The sequence below is a fragment of the Echeneis naucrates genome, chromosome 17, assembly GCF_900963305.1.
Source record: "Echeneis naucrates chromosome 17, fEcheNa1.1, whole genome shotgun sequence".
In the NCBI taxonomy this organism is placed as follows: Eukaryota; Metazoa; Chordata; class Actinopteri; order Carangiformes; family Echeneidae; genus Echeneis; species Echeneis naucrates.
In genome coordinates this window covers 2,866,634-2,889,067 of record NC_042527.1, presented here as the reverse complement: position 1 = coordinate 2,889,067, position 22,434 = coordinate 2,866,634, and the positions used below count along the sequence as shown (strand labels likewise).

Below are 22,434 nucleotides of genomic sequence, written 5' to 3'. Positions count from 1 at the left end.
TTCTGTTTTCAAGATATTTATGGGAGTTGCAGATTGTGTTACATATGGTGGCAATTATTCTGGGGAACACAGGATTAATGTGACAACTGAGATAGTTAAAGGTCCTGCTATAGAATACAAGGCTGCAAGTGTATTGGTAAACCTTGTGTTTATGCGTGGAGGATCAAATAATTTTTTTCACCTTCCTATATTTTGGTCAGGATGTTGTTATTATGTTCATTTGACAGTGCCAGTGAGTGTGGACCTTTTGACTGAAGTGTTAACCACCACATCAAATGATAGCTTATATCTTGATTGTTCCACTCAAAGGAGACCTAGGACATTACTTTCAATTTCCTTCTAAAAGGGAATCTCCAAGTTCCCTGGTACTTAGTTTCTTTGTCCCTCAAATAGGGGTTACAGCTTTATCCCTGCATCTCCATCATTTGTCTTGCACTATATGGGGACTTGCTAATGCTACGATAAAGGAATTTTCATTTATTAAAGACACTTTGAAGTGACATTGAATTATTTTGCTAAAAAATCTGCATGCATTATATTTCTTGTTGGCAGAAAATGAGGGTTTATGTGCAACTTTAAATTTGACGGATGGATCCTATGTAACCTTGATTCCTGATGATACAAGATCTTACTGATGTGATTTCTACCTGAAACCGTGGGCCCTCTTAATCAACCTTCTCAGTGGGGAATAGGCTACAAAGGGGGGCTGATGCTCTGAGCACACTCCTCTCAACCCTGGTGAAAAATCACTGATCTCCCTGACATTTAGTGATGAGAGGATTTCATGGGGATGCTGCTGCTTCCTCCATCTAAATATTGATAATTCATACAATGTGTGTGTTGTTTCAATGATATAAAGAGGGGAATGACAAGAAAAAGTATCCGGTTCATCATTCAAAACAACAACTGCTAAGGCTACGTTTACACGTGGCCGGCTATTTTCACAAACAAGAATTTTCTTCATATTCAAAAATAGCATTGTGCACACGTGCCCATATTCACAAAACCTTTCGTTTACACTAACCCGTGTACGTAGGACATTCCAAAACTGTAGATGGCCAAGTCCGTGTTAGACAATCAGAATCCCGAAAATAGCAATAACAGCAATGAATCACTTCTTCTGTTTCTGTTTTGCTCTGTTTTCTTAGTTTACATGCAAATGTGCAGCTGAAGTTTTCAGAGGCAAATTCTCTGTTTGCGTGTAAACAAAAGGCAGAAACAAAGGGAAATTCTTCAGTTTTTAAAAATAATCATGTACATTTAAACAGGGTCTAATACTTACCAGTGAATGGATGAATATCCATTCAAACAGTAAGGGAGAGAGAAGGCACCCTTGTCTGGATTCCCTCTGCAGAGTGAAGCTTTGCAATGTGATTTCAGCATTCTGATGTTATTCTGTTTCCCATTTCAATATTGGTAGATGCATAGAATATATTGCATATATTTTTTAAAAAAGGTCTATCTTCTTTTTTGGAAGGAGCTTTGTGATGTTAACAAAAGAAACACACAAAAGAAAAATCATTTTTCATTTCATTTATAATTTTTTTTAAACTCAGACTCTACACACTCCTACACATCTATACTTGTAAAAAAATGTGCAGAAATTCTGTACATTAATGACAAAGCCGGATGGTTGTGATGGTCTTCTTATTTGTCTTTATCACTTGTAGGTAATGGACAAATTTTTCATTTCTTATTTCAAAGGTTTTAAATAAATCTGTGTGTGTCATAGGTAAGATGTCTTGGAGGGTAGATAGGCATATTCTTGTAGTTTTGTTGCTTTTATAAGCCAACCTTTGGACTCACTTTACTGTGGGTTTGAATGGAATCACAGAGAAGAGATAATTGATTTATAGTAAGATTTCCCATTTTAACCGGAGCTATACACCCCAGAAGGGACAGGGGAAGATTGTCCCAATGCCCCAGGTCACCACAGACTAGAGGACTAGATTTGATAATTTAGGTAGGGATGCATTCTGACTTGGATTAGTTAATGGGGTAGCCAGAGATGCTTCCTGTGATGATCTTTGAGGTTGTCGTAAGTAGAGTACGATATTGTCATATACAGTGGGTACAGAAAGTATTCAGACCCCATCAAATTTTTCACTCTTTGTTATATTGCACCCATTTGGTAAAACCATTAAGTTCATTTTTCCCTCATTAATGCACACACAGCACCCCACATTGACAAAAAAACAAACAAACAAAAAAATTTAGACATTTTTATTAATGAGTGGAGACATTATTGTTAGAGAACAAAAGGGGAAATATCACATGCACGTAAGTATTTGCTCAGTATTGAGTAGAAGCACGCTTTTCAGGTTGGATGGGGAACGTTTTTAGATCTCTCCAGAGATGCTCAGTTGGGTTTAAGTCAGGGCTCTGGCTGGGCCTTTCAAGAACAGTCACAGAGTTGTTCCGAAGCCACTCCTTTGTTATTTTAGCTGTGTGTTTAGGGTCATTGTCTTGTTGGAAGTTTTTGTCCAAGATATCTTAGTACTTGGCAACATTCATCTTTCCTTCAATTGCAACCAGTCACCCTGTCCCTGCAGCTGAAAAACACCCCCACAGCATGATGCTGCCACCACTATGCTTCACTGTTGGGATTGTATTGGGCAGGTGATAAGCAGTGCTGGGTTTTCTCCACACATACTGCTTAGAACTAAGGCCAAAAAGTTCAGTGTTGGTCTCATCAGACCAGAGGGTATTATTTCTCATACTCTGGAAGTCCTTCATGTGTTTTTTGGTTTTGTGTCTTGCACTGAGGCGAGGCTTAGGTTGGGCCACTCTACCATAAAGATATAATTGGTGGAGGGCTGCAATAATGGTTGACTTTCTAGAACTTTTTTGAGGCTCCCCTGATTGCTCAGTTTGGCCAGACTGCCAGCTCTAGGAAGGGTTCTGGTCATCTATTTAAACATTATGGAGGCCACTGTGCTCTTAGGAACCTTAGGTGCAGGAGAAATTTGTAACCTTGGCCAGAGCTGTTCCCAGTCACAGTTGTCTCTGAGCTCTTTGGGCAGTTCCTTCGACCTCATGATTCTCATTTGCTCTAACATGAACTGTGAGCTAGAAGGTCTTCTATATAGAGGTGTGCGCCTTTCCTAATCAAGTCCAATCAATCTAAATAAACACTGCTGGACTCCAATTAAGGTGTAGAACCATCTCAAGGATGATCAGAAGAAATGGATAGCACCTGAGTTAAATATACAAGTGTCACAGCAAAGGGTCTGAATACTTATGGCCATGTGATATTTTAGTTCTTGTTCTTAATAAATTTGAATTGAATTGAATTGTCTAAATTTCTGTGTTTTTCTGCCAAAATGGCTGTGTGTTCATTAATGAGGAAAATAAATCAACTTAAATGATTTTAGCAAATGTCCGCAATATAAAAAAGACTGAAAAACCGAAGGGGGTCTGAATACTTTCCCCTGATGCCAATGATTGGATGAATACATCAAACAGTAAGGAAGAGAGAAGGCATCCTTTTCTGGTTTCCCTCTGCAGAGTGAGGCTTTGTGATGTGATCCTAGCCTGTTGACGTTATCTGTAGTGTTGACCTTTCATATAACTTGTCTGGTCAATGGGGCAACATGGCAGCATAGTGGTTAGTGCTGTTGCTCCACATCAAGAAGGCTGCCAGTTTGGTGCCTGGGTCTGGGGCCTCTCTCTGCGTAATTTCACAAACACTCACACTCATACCTTTGGGAAATTTAGAGTAACCAATTAACCTAAACATGCATGTGTTTTGACTGTAAGAGGAAGATGGGATAACCAGAAGAAACCCGTGGAAGCACGGGGAGAACATTCAAACTCCACTCAAAAAGGCTTAAGGCGTTGGAATCAAACCCGCAACCTTCTTGCTGTGAAGCAACATTACTAGCCACCATTCCCCTTGTCCGCCTTCCCTGCCTCACAAAAGTAATTTCACTCAAAAAAGATAAACAAACCAGAGCTCAGGGAGGGTTGGCGATGGTTACATTCAAGCACTGAAATAATCAAATCACTCTCATAAAAAGCCCACACACCTCTGGTGTTGCACAAGGACAAATTCAGACACACACAAAAAAATTAAAATAAAAACGTTCAAACATTTACAGAGACTTAAGAAAGGTGACAATGTTTTTTGATGGGTATGGGTAGAAAGACTGGAATGAGTTTGTTTTGTAGAATGTTTTGCAGACTTTTGGTCAGATTTTTCAGTAGGACCTTTTTTTCAGAATTTTAACTGTCTGTCGGTCACACATGCGCACATGATCAATCACACACACACACACACACACACACACACAGCCCCTCTGCGGGAGGGTTGGGATGTCTGCGGATGAGCTGTCAGAGCATTCTGGTTCCAGCTGCTTACAGTATTTTTATTTTTGCCTGGGGTGGCTTGGGGGGGCTTAATTATTAACTTAAATGCATCATTTATTAGGATTATTATAATTATTATTTACATGAAATTATGTAATTACATAGGTGCATGAAATAAATTTATTAGAATAGTGGGCTGTAAAATGTGAATAAAATGAACTGAATAAATTGTGTGAGGACGCCATCTAGCGACTTTTTACCGACTCTTAGGACAGCCAGTAGCGACTTTCCTCACTGAGGAGTTGGCAGCCTCAGTCGCCTCTTCATTCTGCTTTCTTTTTGTCTACCTACATGTCGTCACACCGGTGCAGCTCCAGAAGGTCAGCCGCCGTGTACAGTGAGGCAAACGCAGGAGCTGCCGCTCCGGGTCACTACTACGGTGAGTGAGAGGCACACCGTCACACAGCAGGCCACGGTGCTGCAGCCAGAAGGTTCAGGCATGCTGTAGCATTTAGAATTACTTCACTGAAGATAACGGGTAGACATAAGTTATTTTGAACTGCTTAGATCCACAAGCATTGAGTGACAGATCACTGAGAATGAGTTCGTTGTGGGAAACTTTGGAAAAGGGAAAAAACGAAGTTTTATTCTGTTGTCAAATATCTCGCAGTCATAAACTGACTGTGAGATATTTGACAACAGAATCTCTGTGGTGGAGTGATATTCTCTTCTAACTCTTAACTGGAATACAGGGCTTGATTAAAAAAAAAAAGCAGGGTTATGTGAATGTGTGTCTGAAAACAGTGTTTTCAAATCTTTGTTTCATCAGTTTAAAGTCTCACCTTCAAAAATGATAAGATTGTGTCCAAAAGAAAATTTGGAAAATTTTCTAAAATCAGAAAAAGGCTGATGAAACAATTATTTTGATTTGAAGACATTTTTTTGTACTCATTTCAGGTTAATGGTATGTATGTCTGAAAGGAAGATCATGTTGTTTTTTCTATGGCCTCTGTCCTCCATATTAACTTTGTACCATACCCTAACTGTATTTTCTGAACAGCCTGCACTCCCTGCTCTTTACCACGCTTTATTAAGATTTTCACCTAAGTGAAGGCAAGATGTTCTAGAAAGCAGTGATGGGCACAGAAGATGACTGATGTTAGAATAGTAAATGTCCAATGAGTGGTTTAAAAATAGTTAGTGCCAACAAAGGTGTTTGTGCATTGTACTGAGCAGACTGTGGCTATTCTGGTCTGTAGCAGGATAAAGATTAGCTGAGTATTACTGCTCACTAATGCAATCAGCTACTCTCAAGTCTGTTTATTTCAACTGGCATGTTTTTCACAAATGTCTTCCATGTTAACTGTACCAGCTTACCTATGAAACAATGAGGTTTAAGTTATGTTATTACTGCATAGTTGACCTGACATTAACATCAGTTTATTTGAGAGCGTACGCTGTCTAGAAGAATTAACACAGACTGAATCTGTAAAGTGAAAGTTATGCTGAAGAGCCTTAAAACTGCATTCCATCTGGTTACCATCGGGGGACAGTTCCACTTGATGCAAAAAGCATCAGCATGAACATGGTCGTACTTCTCACATGATTTATTACCGCAGTCATTTTTCCCTTATTAGCTGATCACCTCAGTATCTAGTTTCAAGTCGTCTTTATTATATTTATTATTTGTTATAGTTTTGTTTAAAAACATTTGCTGCATAAACAGTACGAGATCAATATAATGTGGATGGAGTACTTCCAAATGTGCTTTCTGTCGACTTGGATGGACCCTCTGCTACATGCCTTACCCCCCCCCCCCCCCCCCCCCCCCCCATTTCCAGGTGCTGACTTGACCAAGTCTTTGAGCTTTCTAAGTCTTAATTTATCTTATTTCTTGTAGGAGAACCATGCAAGTTTGATCCTTCCTTCAGGGGTCCAGTCTGCAGAAGGTAATACCTAAACCCCAGTCAAACCTTGTGTCCTCATCTAAATCATAAATCAAATCTGATTTATTTTTCTAGCACTAAATTATAACAAAGTTACATTAAGGGATTTTTCATATGGAGCAGGACTACACCAAACTCTTTATAAAATGATTTAAAGAGACCCAACAGATCCCCCCATGAGCAAGCACTCATGGCAGTGACAGTGGCAAGGTAAAAATTCCTTTAAGAGGCAGAAACCTCGGGCAGAACCAGGCTCAGTGGAGGGCAGACATCTGCCTCGACCAATTGGGTTGAGAGTGTCTTAATGTTAGATCTAAGATATTCCAGAAACTGCCTTACTATACACACAGACCTGAACTCTAATTCAGTTGCAATGCCTTCAACATTTTTCAATTAAATTCCACATGCATTTACGAAATTATATAATGTTGTTATTTTTGCTTTCATTAAGAGCAGCAGAGCCATTAGTAATGAGCCATTAGTAAAGTCTTGCCCCATTGCCCCAAGGACAGGTTCACATGAAAGCCAGTATAAGGATGGAGCATTGTGCATCCTTTGGACTTTGAACAGACTCCAAACTTTAAACAGTCCTTGATAAAAAATACGAAGCTCTTTAGTGTTCAAATTGGCTGGCTCCATTAAAAACAGGGCTCTATCCAGTCCAAAATTCCCAACAGCGTGCAAGATTTCACAGGCCAGCCCTTTCCAAGTCAAGTTCTCAGGTTCTGTCAGGAAGCGCTGGATGAACTGTAGTCGGAAAGCTGCCTGTCTACTGGGCAGGTGGATGACTCCTTGTCCACCCTAATTTTCAGGGCGATACAGTACACTTTGTGTACTGTATGCTACATGTCTCTAACTTTGTTTTTTCCCGTAATATGTGTTTTGTCCCTCCAGTCCTCACTCCTCCTGTCCCCATCCTACAGGTGCTGAATGATCTGTGTTCCATGTTCTCACTCAGTACCTGCTTATGCATAAGTTACCTTTAGCTATCATAATACATGACTACTCACTTCCCATTATAACCTCTTCTTCTTGCCTCCTGCTAATATTTATCAGTGCACATTTAGAACTACCAGGTTGAAGTCACTGTATGTTTTGTTTGTATTTTCCATGGCATCTTCTCTTCTCCTGTTCTTTTACTCTGGCTCCCTCTACTGAGTTCTCCCCTCCTTGCTTTCTCGCTCACTTTCACTGCCTCTGTTTCCCTTTCTGCCCCCCCAATCTCTCTCTCTCACAACCCAACCGGTCGAGGCAGACGGCCTACCCCCCTGAGCCTGGTTCTGCCCGTGGTTTCTGGCTCTTAAAGGAAGTTTTTCCTTGCCACTGTCACCAAGTACTTCCTCTTGGAAAGATATGTTGGGTCTCTCTAACGACTCCATAAAGAGTTTGGTCTAGACCTGCTTTATGTGAAAAGTGCCTTGTTCTGATTTGGCGCTATATAAATAAATTTTATTTAACCTTATTAAAGAGAGGAATTAACTTACATTCTTATGTCTGTCTGTAGACACTGCACTGATGTCTTATGTTGCTTGATCTTCATCATTGTCATCGTCTCATATGTGGGCCTGGGGATAACAGGTGAGTACACAAACACCCACACATACACACAGACACTATAGGGAGTATGCATATATAAATATGTGGATCTGTGCTAGGGCTGCATGATATTAGGAAAACGTGATATACGATAACATTATTGAATATTGCGATAATGATATGCCTGCGATATTTAAATATTTAATAGCTTTCATCACTCTACTTACTGCCAACATAGGCTCATGCAGACAATTTAAAAAAGAAATGCATTGTTTCCATTCCAACATTATTTTTATTGGATGAAATGCTGACCATAAATCACCTTGCTCCCTAATTTTTTTTTTGCAACTGTAAACAAAATTGAAATAACTTAAAGAATTCAAACAATAAGTAAGAATAAATGTAAACATAATCATTCATACTGCAATGTCTCAACTGGTAACCTTTTTTTTGTTGAGCCGAGGTCTTAGGGGTAAGTGTGCTTGAATTATGACATTAAAACAAAATAGAGTAATAAAATGATCCCATTCATCTTTTACCGCTTTTTCCGTTCCCAGGTCATAGGGCTGCTGTAGCCAATCCCAGCTCACATTGGGCGAGGGAAAAGGACGCCAGTCCATGATAAAATGATAATGATAAAAACTAATATAATACTATTTATAATAATATACCTTCATGGTGAGTTCTTGGCCATTGATGACAAAATTTAGATATATTGTGCACCTGGATTTGGCATGACATGAGCGTTTTTTTTTTCTGCTAATGCTAGCTTGTCGGACCTCTTCATATTGATCTTTATGATTGTGTTGCAGGTGGCTGTGCAGATTGGTTGTATTGCCTCTGCTAGTTGCCACCACTGTACGACATATCTTGCAAAGTTTGTAACACGTCAGCCCTTGTGAAACCGAAATACCTCCAAATAACAGACGTGCTTTTCCTTTTAGACACCAAGTCTTTGCCAATGTTTGCCTTGCTCAATTCGCTAACTTCAGCCATAACGACGGCGCTCTCAATCATCAGTCTCTCTTGCAACTAGAATACCATGCGCTAAAGAGGGAAAGGGGGGGCTTCTCAGGCAGCATTGGTGGCATCTGATTGGCCAAATGGGCTGACACTCAGAGTGTGAATGCATGGCGCGTGGAATGTAGCTAATATTTATAGAAATTTAAGTAATTTTTGCCGTATGTTTATTGCAAGCACTGATATCGCAATGACGATGGCATTTAGATATATCGTGCACCTTTACTCTTTACCTCCCCCTCTATCCTTTTCTCTAGCCTGGTTACATGGGGATCCCAGAAAGGTTCTCCATCCAACAGATAGCAATGGACAATTCTGCGGTCAGACGGGGACTTCCAATGCGTAAGTTACTCTTAGTCCAATGGACCCTGAACATACCAGATGACTTTTCATATTGCTGGACCTAATATAACACTTTGATGACTAACTGAAGTCATCGTTGAACAGTTGGATTTAAACTTTGTTCTGAGGCTTGAAAAAAGACAGAGCAACTCTTAGTTATTATGGGGCCAGGGCTCATAGTCAGTCAAACAGCCTGGTCCCAACAAACAACGTGCAAACATCACCAAAATTGCAGTAGGTGTTGGTAGATACTGTCCATATTATCCACATTATTATTTGCGTTTCCATTTATTTGTAAAATACATGTTCACGTGCCATTTATCAAATGACAATATACTGTGTGATCGAGTCATACCTGATTTACTTATTCAGACCATAGATATATTCCAAACTTACGGGTTGGAAGTGATGAAACTAAAATGCTGATACGATTTTACTGATAAATGAGACTGTAGGACAGGGATGAGGAGAGTGTGTATTAGGAGGCAGCACAAAAAAACACGACACACACTCATCTTGTTACAGACATCTACATACGGTAGAAATATTTCAGAACATTTCAGAAAACAAATCAACAAAACGCGAAACACTTTTAAGAATGCAGATAAAAATTGACAAGCACTGAAACAAACCGGAAAGGGAATGTCCCAACTTCTTCTCCTTCTTTGAGGTTTTAAGGCAGCTGGCATCCTGTTAATTGTTTTACCACCACCTACTGGAGGTAATTATATCTATTACTTAAATTTTCCTGAACAATCCTCTTCTTAAGAGAAATTCAGATAAATATCTCCGGCCTTGCCCTCCCTCACCACACTAAAGAATGCTTTTAAGACCTGTCCCTATCAGTCCAACCTTTCCCATCCCTGTCAGCATGTTCTGTCTTTCCTGGACATTTTTCCTACAATCAATAATAGCATGCTCTATTGTTTCAGCATGTTGACAGATATCACACACACCAGTTGGATGTTATCCAATTATATAAAGTGTTACTTTATACAACAGTTAGTTCAGAGCAAGTAATTTATTTGGGCATGAGACATTCCATGAGTGTTGATATAGAGTACAACAGCACTGGGACTGTTTCCAGACATTGTCGCTGCTAAGTTTGGCATTGAACTACGAATAACACAATGCAAAGTATCCTCACTTATTGACATTAAAATAACGGTTTCCACAAAAGCAACTTTTCACTTACTTTTTTTGTTTTCCCCTTATTTTGCTTCTTCTTCTGGACTATTTATTCAATCAGACATCCATTGTTTTTTTTATTTGCATTCTAACTTTTTTTATTGCATCGCAGCTTTTTTATTTGCAGTGGTGAGCTTTCTCCGCCACTGTAAATAATGGAATTGAGCTTCCCATTACTGTTGCGCACTGAGTGAAGTGGTGTACCTTGTCCGCTGTGCCTGCCTTTGTGTGTGTGTGTGAAGTTGGCTTTATCACAGTTTTTTGTGTGTTAAAAATGTCCATATGCATACAGGTGTTGTGTTGACTGTTTTGTGACAACATAATTTTTATTTCATTAATCTGTGTTTTTCTGGTGTTTGATGAAGAAAGGTGTGAAGGACTGAGAAATAAATTGTTGACGGAAGGTGACGAAAGCAGAACATAAATAAAGGCTTTAAGAAATCTCATTATGGTTCACCTTTTGTCCGCTTGCTACAGCAGCCAACTGTGTCTATCACATATTTCTACTTTCTCTGCTCTGTAGCTATTCTGGCAGAATGTAGGACATCATTATTACTTTCAGACAGTGAAAAAGGCAATGACATTATTTAATGACAAAATGACAATGTATATGTGATTTCACATGGACTGTTCTTTTGCAGGAAGAAACCGATCCTGTTCTATTTCAACATCTTAAAGTGTGCCAACCCAGCAATTCTCATCAACCTGCAGTGTCCCACCACTCAGGTACTCCAACAACAGACACAGCTGCAGCTGAGTCATTGTGGGTTTTACCTGAAAAGAGGGCACCAATCTCTTAACCTCATCCACTGGCCAGTCCCTCCAGAAAATCAATTGAAAGGTTAATACAAATTCAAGCCACCCCTGTGATATTCATCACGGCTTGCAAATTTCCTAAATTCCCATTTTTTTCCCACAAAAAGTTAAAATGGTGTGTAACCTTGCTCTCCTTCTCCTTGCTGGCTTAATCATTTTCATGTGTTTGTGTAATGATGAAAGGTGTGACCTTAGGTGATTACGACCCTATATAAGGTGCGCATGGTTCTTTAGCAATCCCATCATGCAAAAGAAGCGCTTTAACAGACAATGAAAAGTCCAAAATTGTGAAATGTCTTTCAGAGGGATACACCACACTTGAAATTGCCAAAATATTATGTTTTGATCACTGCACGGTACCAAACAGTTTGTTGCAAAAGGTCAACCGGGTCGCAAAAACCATATAAATTAAAAGCCGCGATTGCACTGCAAAGACATTGAGGAGAATGAAGCATGACTCTAACGGGAAACAATTAGCCACTAGTGTAACCATATTCCAGAGCTGCAACCTGCTTGGAGTACCCAGAAGTAGTAAGAAGCCTCAACAATGGACTAAAAAATGCCCAAAAGCCAATTTTTCAAAGGTTTTATGGACTGACAAGATTGATTCTTAGTGCGCTAGATGGAATGGCACATGGCAGGATCACGAATAGGCAAAGGCCACCACTCACTGTCAGGCAGCAGCAAGGTGGAGGAGGGGTACCTGTACAGGCTGCTATCATTAAGGATGAGTAAGTTGGAGTTTATTGGATTGAAATCAGGATAAAAGGATAAAACCAAACACTTTGCTTTGCTTTAGTGGCTGTAGTTGATTGTCAACAGATTAAGAAACTGACAGACTCCATGGATGGCAGACTGAAGGCTAAGAAAGATGGCTTTACTCATCATTAAATACTTGTGAAAACCAAAAAGGTCACCCAACTGTCATTTTGTGTCACTGTGCCCTTATTCTTTGTCAAAAATTTTGAGAATGAACAAATTAAATAAAAACTGTATTGCCTAGTAATCATACACACCAATATATGCTTAATACTTTCCCATGCTTGTATATATATATATTTATTTTTGTTAAACCTACAGGTTTGACATTCAGAAACATGTTGGATTGGCTTTAACTATCTATTTGTTCAACAAAAGAATTAATCTTGAAAATAAATTTTGCCAAATTTTTGAGAAAAAAATCTAGATGTGGCCCTCACAATCAAATTAATCACTTCAGAAAATGATAAAGAATTTAAAGACATTTACTTCTTGAGCCCTTTTGCAGTTTCTTTATTACATCAAATTCTATCTTTACCTTTCTGTTGTGATTCTATCATAGGCCTTTTTTCTTGTTTGTATTTTAGTAATTAGTTACTTACTAGTTACTTCTCACTCAATTAATTACTCCATTACAAATTCTAAAAGTAACTGGTTACTGTGGAAAGTAACTATCGCGTTAGTTTTAAGGACCCCACTTCCACCTTCATGTGAATTTGTGACTTTATATGGATAATTGTTCATCTCTTAATGTCTCTCTGCATCCGTAAGGCATAACATTATGACATGTGACAGGTGAATAAAACTGATTATCGCTTTATGGTACCCATTAGCAGGTGGGATGTATTAGGCAGCAACTGATTACTTTGTCCTAAAAGTTGATATGTTAGAACAAAGAGAAAACTGTGCAAGCGTAAGGAGCAAGTTTGACAACGGCTAAATTGTGATGGCTAGATGACCTGGTCAGAGCATCTCCAAAACTCTTGTGGGGTGTTGCCAGTCTTTATCTATTAAAAGTGGCCCAACGAGAATACCGTTACTTTTCAAAATAAAGCAGGAAGTCACAGAAAAAAAACTGTTGACACTGTTTTAACAGCAAAAGGGGACGAATATTAAAGCACAATATTAAGCATAATGTTGTCATAATGTTGTGCCTGTTGGGTGAATATGTCATTGACTTGTCTATGGTGCAACATGCCTTTGACCAATGTCAGATGGAGATGTCTATAGCAATCATGTAACATTGACTGAGAAGTTCAACCACCATCTAAAACATTTGGATGTTTAAATAATTCAATATGGGCCTCTTACTGCCACATCTATAATCCATCCTTGGACAGAAAATAACAATCCCTAAAAGTTTAATTTGTATTAGCAGTAATAAAGTGTCAGTGTAATCCATATCCAGTAGCTGTATTGATATGTGATAGTTGATATTTGTCCTCAGTTAAGTAACAAACATTTTTGGATTTTCTTCCAGATGTGTGTATCACAATGCCCTGACAGGTTTGCTACCTACACTGAGATGCAACTGAAACACAAACAAAGCAAGAGTTACTGGGAATATTACAAACAGTTCTGTAAGCCCGGATTTAATGACCCTGACAAGGTAGCAACTCTGACACGACATAGAACGTACTTAAACTGTTTTTAAAAACAGAAGCGCTCATGCTTTTGTGCTTACATTCCTGTCCCCTCTGGTTCTTCCAGCCAGTCTCTCGGGTTCTGCGAGACGAGGATTGTCCATCCATGATCGTACCCAGTCAACCATGTAAGGACTTACGATGAACATAAAGTTTCAACTCATTATGTCAGTGCTTACATTGAACAGCTGGGGATTGAAATAGCTTGCCCAGATTTTTTTTTTAATTTATTTTTGTACAAATTCCATGAGAACCATGCACAAGGTTGTTGATATTTTGCCTATCTGTGTTTCTGAGGGTGCAGTGTGTTAAGTTCTCAGGGCAACCATACAGGAATAAGAATTGTGAAATCCCAGTGCTGACAGCACTTCTCTTTGTATGTGTGTGTGTGTGTGTTTGCGTGCGTGTGCGTGCATGTGTGTCAGTTCTCCAGAGATGTCTACCAGATTTCATCGCTCAGAACGGGACTGTGACCGTGGCTAATAGGACCAGTTTTCAAGATGCTCTGGAGATGCCACGGAGTGTCTCTGAACTCCAACATGCTGCTAAGTACAAAAATTTTTCTTCATATTTTTAACATTTCATTATGTTGCATTTATGACTTGGCAAAGATAAATAACTATACTCAGCTCTAATGAAGAAATGAGAGGGTGTGATGTGGTGTTATGGAAACCATCGATGTGTGTGATTCTTAATTGACGAAGCCAGGGGCCAGTTCCACAAAGCAACTGAAGTATGACACTTAAAATCTTAAAAGGTTTCCTTAGTTAAGAATAAATGATTTACAGCAATGAAAGACATTTTGCAGCTGTTGGCCTCTTATAACTATTATTATATCTACTATTAACACGCTGGCATCGACTGTTGTGGTACCACAACAATCAATGCCATTTGTGGTACCACTTATTTCCAAAATTCAGTTTTTGTTTTGTGATTTTTAGGGGCTACCTTAAACATTACTGTATATATGTTAGTTGTAAATATCCACAGGTACCTGATTGGTGTGTCATCAGGGAAGCAAGAATTAGGGGGCTTGCAGGTAGCCTATTGTTTGGTATAGCAGCTGTTACGATATACCATTCATAGTATGAGCGTTGTGGGTGCCTCATACAAAATTTGACATATGAAATGGAAATAATTGTATTGCAGACCACATGTTGGCCATGGGCCCTGAGTTATCATCTCACCTATTTCTATCCCAGGTGAGATGGCTGAGATCATTTAATCATCGGTGAATGACACATTTCATTAATGAACACGAAATACTTCAATGGACTGAAAAGATGATGTACCATAAAACTACAGGGCACTTGTGAAATGAAAATGAGCTGAAAAAGAAGTTGATTGACAGTAAATCTGTTCAAGGTTGGACAGACTCATTACAAATGAATTACTGATCAAATCTATTTATCAAAGGTCAACACATGGTGTACAGTTTGAGGGGAATTATAAGGAAAAAACCATTTTCTTCAGCAGTTTATAATTTAAGAAAATCTCAATTTGGAGAGAAAAAAGGTATGTTGTGCAGCTGGTCATCAGAGCTTTAGCAGAAAAAATTGAGTGACTTCTAGCTCACTGACACAGAGCCAAAAACAGCTGCTTATTGTTATGGTTAAAATGATAGAAATGACCTCTCTTTCCTATATGTGTTTCATTTCTAGTTGAATTTCAGCCTTTTACTGCACACTTAACTCTCATCCCTCCCCCACAGGTCAATAACAGGACTTTTGGAGACTAAGGAGATGGGTGTGAAGATAATGGAAGACTATGCCAAATCATGGCCATGGATACTTGTGTAAATACATGCAAAAAACACCCAGAAAATTTCTCAGAGATTTAAACTGTACTCAGTAGGTGTGTTGGTCAGAACGACTCTTGACTCACATGGTATCAACTAAGTAGGTGGTCAGTGGCATATGTCAACAGAGTAGGGATGTCAGAAGATTACACAGAGTAGGTGGTCCTTCAGTCTTGGGTACAAGCTCACCTGTGCTTACAGTTGTTCACTTGCAGTCAACTGAAAAGAAGCCTGAATTTTAGTATTGACTATGACCAAAAGAAGGGTACCTCAAGGATGATTGAAATTTTGACGAATGCTATTGTTTCCTGTAACACTGTAACAGAGGCCTGCTGATGTCCCTGTTTGTGAGTCTGGTCTTCCTCCTGCTGTTGAGGTTCACAGTTGGGTTACTGTTGTGGACAATCATCATCTCTGTCATGGTGCTGCTCGCATATGGTGTGTACTCAGAACATTTCCCTATATCTCATTATCTCCTTTTCTGCAGACGCATGGAAGTAATGTGCAGATGTTTCTGAAACTTCCTTTTAATAGAGCAGTCCCTTGCTAAATGTGTGGGTTTGTGTACAGGTATATGGGGCTGCTCCACTGAATGGTCTCGACTGAGACACAGACCAGGTGCTGATGTTTCCATCACAGAAGTAGGCCTACACGCTGACCTGCATGTCTATCTACAGCTCAGACAGACCTGGATCATATTGTGTAAGTTTAAGGAAGTGTTAGATTTCACATGGACTCCCTGAATTACAGGGATTGTGACTTTAGGATAATTAGTTGTACTACATTTCTCAGTGGCAAAGAAAAACTTCCTTTAAGAGTTAGAAAACTTACACGGGACTAGTGGTGGGAAAGGGAGTCAGGAATCAGGGGGTTGAGAGAGAGAAACAGAGAGACAGAGGGGAGAGGAAAGGCAGGTGGGGAGAGGTATAGAGATAACAAGAGCAGGAGGAGGGAAGATGCATTGAAAATGCAAGCAAAAAGTACAGTAAGAATCTAATTATAATACTGTTCAAGTGTGTGTTGTGGATCATCTGTGAGGATGCTGTGATATTGTGAGCCAACATGAGATTGTGGTATCTGAAAACTGGGAAGTGAAATGACCTTTAGGGCCTGGCTTTACTGAAATGACAGCCCTCCTCCTCCTTCCCTGTGAGTGAAATGACAAGAGTAAGAGTAAGTTTTAAATATGCATTCATTTTAGTTCAACAATACTTTTTTTATAAACTGTGTATTTGCTCGGATTTAATGCTACACACTTGGGTTGCCTTTTGGGATTCCAACAGTGACCCAATATGATCCAATAATATATTCAGCACAGCACAATAAGGTTAATGAGCCTGGGGACATAGCTCATGACTACAGAAAAAAAAAAAAAAAAAAAATATATATATATATATTTATATATAAACAAAAAAAAAAAAAAAAAAAACAATGCATAAAAAGATTCCAGAAAATAAAGTAATGTCTCAATGTGGCAACACATGTTGACTGCTATATCTACTATTATACTATTAATTCATTGCAACTGTTACACAAAACACTACAAAGTCTCGACTGCTGTTGACTGTTGTCTAAAGGTGGTTCAAATAAGGTCACGCAGAAAAGCAAACAAAGCCTCTGCCGCTGAATTTTCAGGAAAATATTGGCTGCCAGTAAAATATATTTTACTGGCAGCCAATGAAGAGCAGCTAACACGGGAGAGATGTGATCTCTTTTCCTAGTTCCTGTTAATATTCGTGCAGCAGCGTTCTGAATCATTTGAAGGCCTTTGACAGATTTGTTTGGACATCCAGATAGTAATGAGTTACAGTAGTCCAGCCTAGAAGTTACAAATGCATGGACTAGTTTTTCTGCATCATCCTGAGAAAGGATGTTTCTGATTTTCCTAATGTTTCTCAGGTGGAAGAAAGCTGCCCGACTAACTTGTTTTATGTGAGGGACAAAGGACATGTCCTGGTCAAAAAATTACTCCAAGGTTTCTTACAGTGGAGATGGAAGCCAAAGTAATGCCGTCCAGACTGATGAGATGATTAGATAGTATTTTTCTGAGGTGCTTAGGACCGAGTACAATAACTTCTGTTTTGTCAGAGTTGAGAAGTAAAAAATTTCCAGTCATCCAGACTTTTATGTCTTCAAGACATGCCTGCAGTCTGACTATCTGACTGACTTCATTTGGCTTCATTGATAGGTACAGCTGAGTATCGTCTGCGTAGCAGTGGAAATTGATGCTGTGTTTCCTGATAATGTTGCCTAGAGGAAGCAGATAAAGCGTAAAGAGGATTGGTCCAAGTACCGAACCCTGCGGGACTCCATGACTGACTACAGTACATGAGGAGGAGCTGTTGTTTACATGAACAAACTGATGTCTATCTGATAAGTAGGATTTGAACCACCTTAGTGCAGTTCCTTTAATTCCAATTTCATGTTCCAGTCTCTGTAGTAAAATATTATGATCTATGGTGTCGAATGCAGCACTAAGATCTAGAAGGAGAAGTATGGAGGCTGATCCATTGTCTGAGGCCATTAGAATGTCATTGTAGACTTTAACCAGCGCTGTTTCTGTGCTATGATGGGCTCTAAATCCTGACTGAAACTCTTCAAACAAACTGTTCCCATCCAGATGCTCGTGTAGTTGTTTTGCTACAGCTTTCTCAATGATTTTAGAAATAAATGGAAGGTTTGATATAACCCAGAAATAAAGTCAGATTAACCAAATCTAGAGAGGTCACCAATACATCACAAGGCCGACAGAGAGAGGCAGACAGAGATGGACAAGCACTCACACTCATTCCTACGGTCAATTTAGAGTCACGAATCAAACTAGACATGCATGTCTTTGGATTTTGGGAGGAAACCCAAGCAGGCACAGGGAGAACATACAAACTTTGCACACACAAAAGCCCCAGGCCCAGGAATCAAACCCATTTACCTCTTGCTGCAAGGCATCAGCACTAACCACTGTGCTGCTGTGCTGCCCTGTGAGATGATATCTACCATAAAACACAGTGAAAAAAATATTTTTTTACAATTGTCCTGAACTACAAATTTGAATTAATCAATAAAATGGATCGTTCAGCCCTATGGCGACAAATTGGCATGGGTCACTGTGGTTGATATAACTGTATTTCTGGAACTTTGAGGGGAATCAGGACAAAACCAACACAAAGAAATAAAACTGTAGCTACTTTGTTTCTGACAAACTGTATGAAGAACTAAACTTTGTGTTTGTGTTCGTTAGTGGTGTCTATGGGAATTACAGAAGCTTCCGTTGTGGTGGCGCTGTTCTTCTTAAGGGGAAGAGTCCAAGTGGCTATTTCTCTGCTCAGAGAGGCAAGCAAGTATGACCTCATAAGACAGCAAAGTCAATCACAATAAAGTGGATGTGACCGTACGGCAGCTTAAGTTTTGCCAGAAAAAGAAAAATATACCAGGATCAGTGTATAATGTCAAAAGTCTAAAAAAAATATCATAACATGAAACATTTCACTTTATAACAATGTTGATAAACACTTTGTAATGGCAAACGTTTCATGTAATAATTTGTAGATATGTTGTTGGAGTGTTAAATTGAATTACATTATAACATGATACTGTTTTTCTTTTTCTGCCTCTGTTACAGCAAACTACTGTAGGATTCGGCTTCTGATTGTTGAATTTATTTTCTAAATGTTGGGCATTGATGTTGTTTTGTTGCCTTTATGATGTCTCACTTGTTGCAGAGCCATTGGTCACATGATGCCCACACTCTTCTATCCAGTTGTAACCTTCCTGCTGCTGATTATCTGCATCTCCTACTGGGCAGTAACAGCTGTGTATCCTTCAGAGAGCTCACCGGAAGCTCTCACATGACGTCTTTGTATTTCAGAGTTTCTCAGTACGGGTATGGATTTTCTATGTCATATGTCTTTAATCATCAACTGTGGAAACAGATATCTTGCATCTTCAGGTGAAGCCATCTACAAAGTAATGTCTCCTAATGTGAGCTGTCCGTATGCCAACAGTACTTGCAGTCCTCAGGTACAGTTTTGTTTTCCATATCCAGGTTTTGGGTCATTTTAAGAGTCAGTTGTCATTTGTCCATATTTACTAAAAACATTTTAATCCTCAATCTGCTGAACCTCTCCAATTAAAAAGTGCAGCTGTAGTTGACGTAGCTGCTTTGTGCAGGGTGTCAGACAGCTCAATGTGTGTTTGTATTTTAAAAATGCATGCTAAGACATTGTGAATGTTCCTCCACCTTTCTCCCCTTCAGACCTTCAACAGAACCAACATCTCCATGCCAGCATCGTGTCACAGCTCTCAGTGTCAGTTTGCATTTTATGGTGGGGAGACACCGTACCACCACTACCTCTTCCTGTTGCAACTGTTCAACCTAGCGGTCTTCCTCTGGCTGGTCAACTTCAGCTTGGCCCTGGAGCAGTGTACCCTGGCTGGGACATTTGCCAGCTACTACTGGGCCAAAAGGAAGCCTAAAGATATCCCACCGCATCCACTCTTTTTCTCCTTTAGCAAAGCTGTCAGGTTAGGATGCACTGTGAGGGCCAGGCCACCCTTCCTCATTTCTGATCCAAATAGAAAAGCTAGAAAAGCTCTACCTGTGTCTCTTCAGGTATCACACTGGGTCTCTGGCCTTTGGAGCTCTGATTCTGTCAGTCGTCCAATTTTTCCGGATTATCTTGGAATACCTGGAGCGGAGACTGAAAGGTTTACACACACAACAACACACCTTTTAGGTTTCTCCCTACATCCTTTCCATGACCATGCTATTGATCTTGTACATGTTCCCATGTAGTTGTTGACAACAGCTTGTCCAGGTTCATAATGTGCTGTCTGAGATGCTGTTTGTGGTGTCTGGAGAAGTTCCTTCGCTACATGAACCATAATGCCTACATCATGGTGAGCTGGGTTAACGTGGCTGTAAGATTTCGACCTGCCTGCATTTCATTTTGTCAACATCAGCGTTTTAATGGCTGTGTTTTGCCTCTGCACCACCAGTTGGCGATCTATGGTAAGAACTTCTGTACGTCAGGGAGAGATGCCTTCTGCCTGTTGATGAGAAACTTGATCAGGTGAGGAGGCTCAGTGCTTTTTAGTGTGCTCTCTATTCTCTCTGGCTTTTGAACACATTAGATATGCATTGAGAATAAATGATCTAATTCGATCTCCAAAGGGTTGCTGTTCTGGACAGAGTGACCGACTTTCTATTGTTTCTGGGCAAAATGCTGATTGCAGGAGGAGTAAGTGAGTACAGTAGCAATGTTTATGCTTCACACTATAATTTTCAATTTTGAGTATGTTTGAGACAATTATAACAGAATGCAACAATGAGCAAAGGCATATACACTGGTTCACTATGTATGCTTTGTTGTGTTTCGTTGTGTTTCAGGTGTATTTGCATTCCTCTTCTTTACTAAAAGGCTCCCCCTCATCCAAGAGGAAGTGCCCAATCTCAACTACTACTGGATCCCTCTGCTGGTCCGACCCCGCTCCTCACACAAACACATGTACACACATGCACACAGACAAGGACAATATGCCAGGTAGATAGGCTTGGCGATATACATAACTGACTGGATATTGTAGTAAACCATATTGATGGCTTTTAGGTATTATTTTCTGTCTTGTGACAAATATATTATGTGGTGGGAAATATTGATTTTCAATGTTTGATCTGAGATTGAATTCAATATTAACTCAGGCCAAGCCCTCAGGTGCCTGTAAAATTCAGAGACACTGTCATAAATGATGGTCTACTTTTTGCTCAATCAGCCATATGAATAAAAATTATATATGCGACAAGTAAAAACATGAAATAGCCAAAATTTATTTTATACAATCTTAATAGACTCAATAAAATAACACAGGCTATTTGAGTTGTAGTTTGTGTTCTTTGGATTGCAACAGTTTTTCTATGGTATCTGCTTGAGTGCTGCTGTTCTTTTTCTTGTATGTCATTCCTTCAGACTGTGGGGATAGGTGCCTACCTGATTGCACATGGTTTCTTCAGTGTCTATTCCATGTGCATTGATACCCTCTTCCTCTGCTTTTGTAAGTAGCAATACACTACTACAGTCTCTGCCTTTAACACAGAGTAATACTGTTTTCTTAAACAGATAAACTGAGATAAACTTGAGTTTAAGTAAATTACTAAAGGATTATTAAACATTTAGTATGTATCAGTACTAAATGTATCATATGCTGTTGGATTTATCTTTTCATCTCATGCTCAGGTTTGGTGTTTCATCCAAATCACAAGTAGTAATAAAAAAATGTAATTGCTGCACTTATGCTCCTCTCTGTTACTTGTGATTCTTTAAAAATGCAGGTCTTCTTTTCTTTTTTTCTCTTTTATTTATAATCACATCACCTCCTTCACATTCATCCATACGATATACCATTGCTATAACATTACCTACTTCCATCAACTATCTATCCCTGCTTTGTCTCCTATATTTCCCCTATCCTTCCCCTTTATCCATCCACCCATTTGTCTGGCCATACAGGTGATGACCTGGAGAGGAATGATGGTAGTTCAGAAAAACCTTACCTCATGTCTCCCGAGCTGCACAGAATTCTGGGAAAATCCAATCACTCACGGTGATATCATGTCCTACCTGCTACATCTACTACATTATCAGTCAGTCTTTATCAATCTGTGGGGGACAAAAAGTCATGGTTCAAGATCACCTGTCCAAATACAAGAGATGAAGTGGTCATGACACAGAGAAATGGGTGTGACCAGCTCTGGTTCAGAACTTTCTTGAGACATTTTTTTTCTGCAAAGTTCATCTTCAAAATGGCCAGTCTGCCCCATCCCTACTGGATATCTGTCAAGACTTTGAACCAATGTTAAGTAAGAGAAGGCTTTTCAAAAAGGTTCATTTTCATAAAAGGTTCAAATATAAAAGACACAGAAAAGACAGCATGAAACTTGCAGGCAGCTGTTTGAGCTAGGACTAAGTGTATGTTTTGTGGCCTCTGAAGTGTCAGTGACTCACTTTTTGAGTTACAGTTAATTAATTACTAAATGATTACTAACACAATCACTGTGAGAGTCACTGAGCCATTGTTGGTCTGG

The 22,434-nt window shown here is 39.4% G+C and overlaps 1 protein-coding gene across 1 annotated transcript; it reads left to right on the top strand.

Moving 5' to 3' along the window:
• Positions 1-4,659: 4,659 nt before the first annotated feature.
• LOC115057511 (choline transporter-like protein 5-A) lies at positions 4,660-21,957 on the top strand. Its single transcript, XM_029524663.1, has 22 exons — positions 4,660-4,747; positions 6,209-6,257; positions 7,759-7,832; positions 9,068-9,152; positions 10,982-11,066; positions 13,396-13,524; positions 13,626-13,686; positions 13,984-14,107; positions 15,270-15,353; positions 15,682-15,794; positions 15,927-16,058; positions 18,595-18,694; positions 19,076-19,168; positions 19,286-19,373; positions 19,609-19,877; positions 19,966-20,060; positions 20,149-20,252; positions 20,352-20,425; positions 20,527-20,597; positions 20,743-20,831; positions 21,320-21,404; positions 21,860-21,957. The coding sequence occupies exons 1-22, from the start codon at positions 4,660-4,662 to the stop codon at positions 21,955-21,957; spliced, it is 2,190 nt and encodes a 729-aa protein (XP_029380523.1).
• Positions 21,958-22,434: the final 477 nt, after the last annotated feature.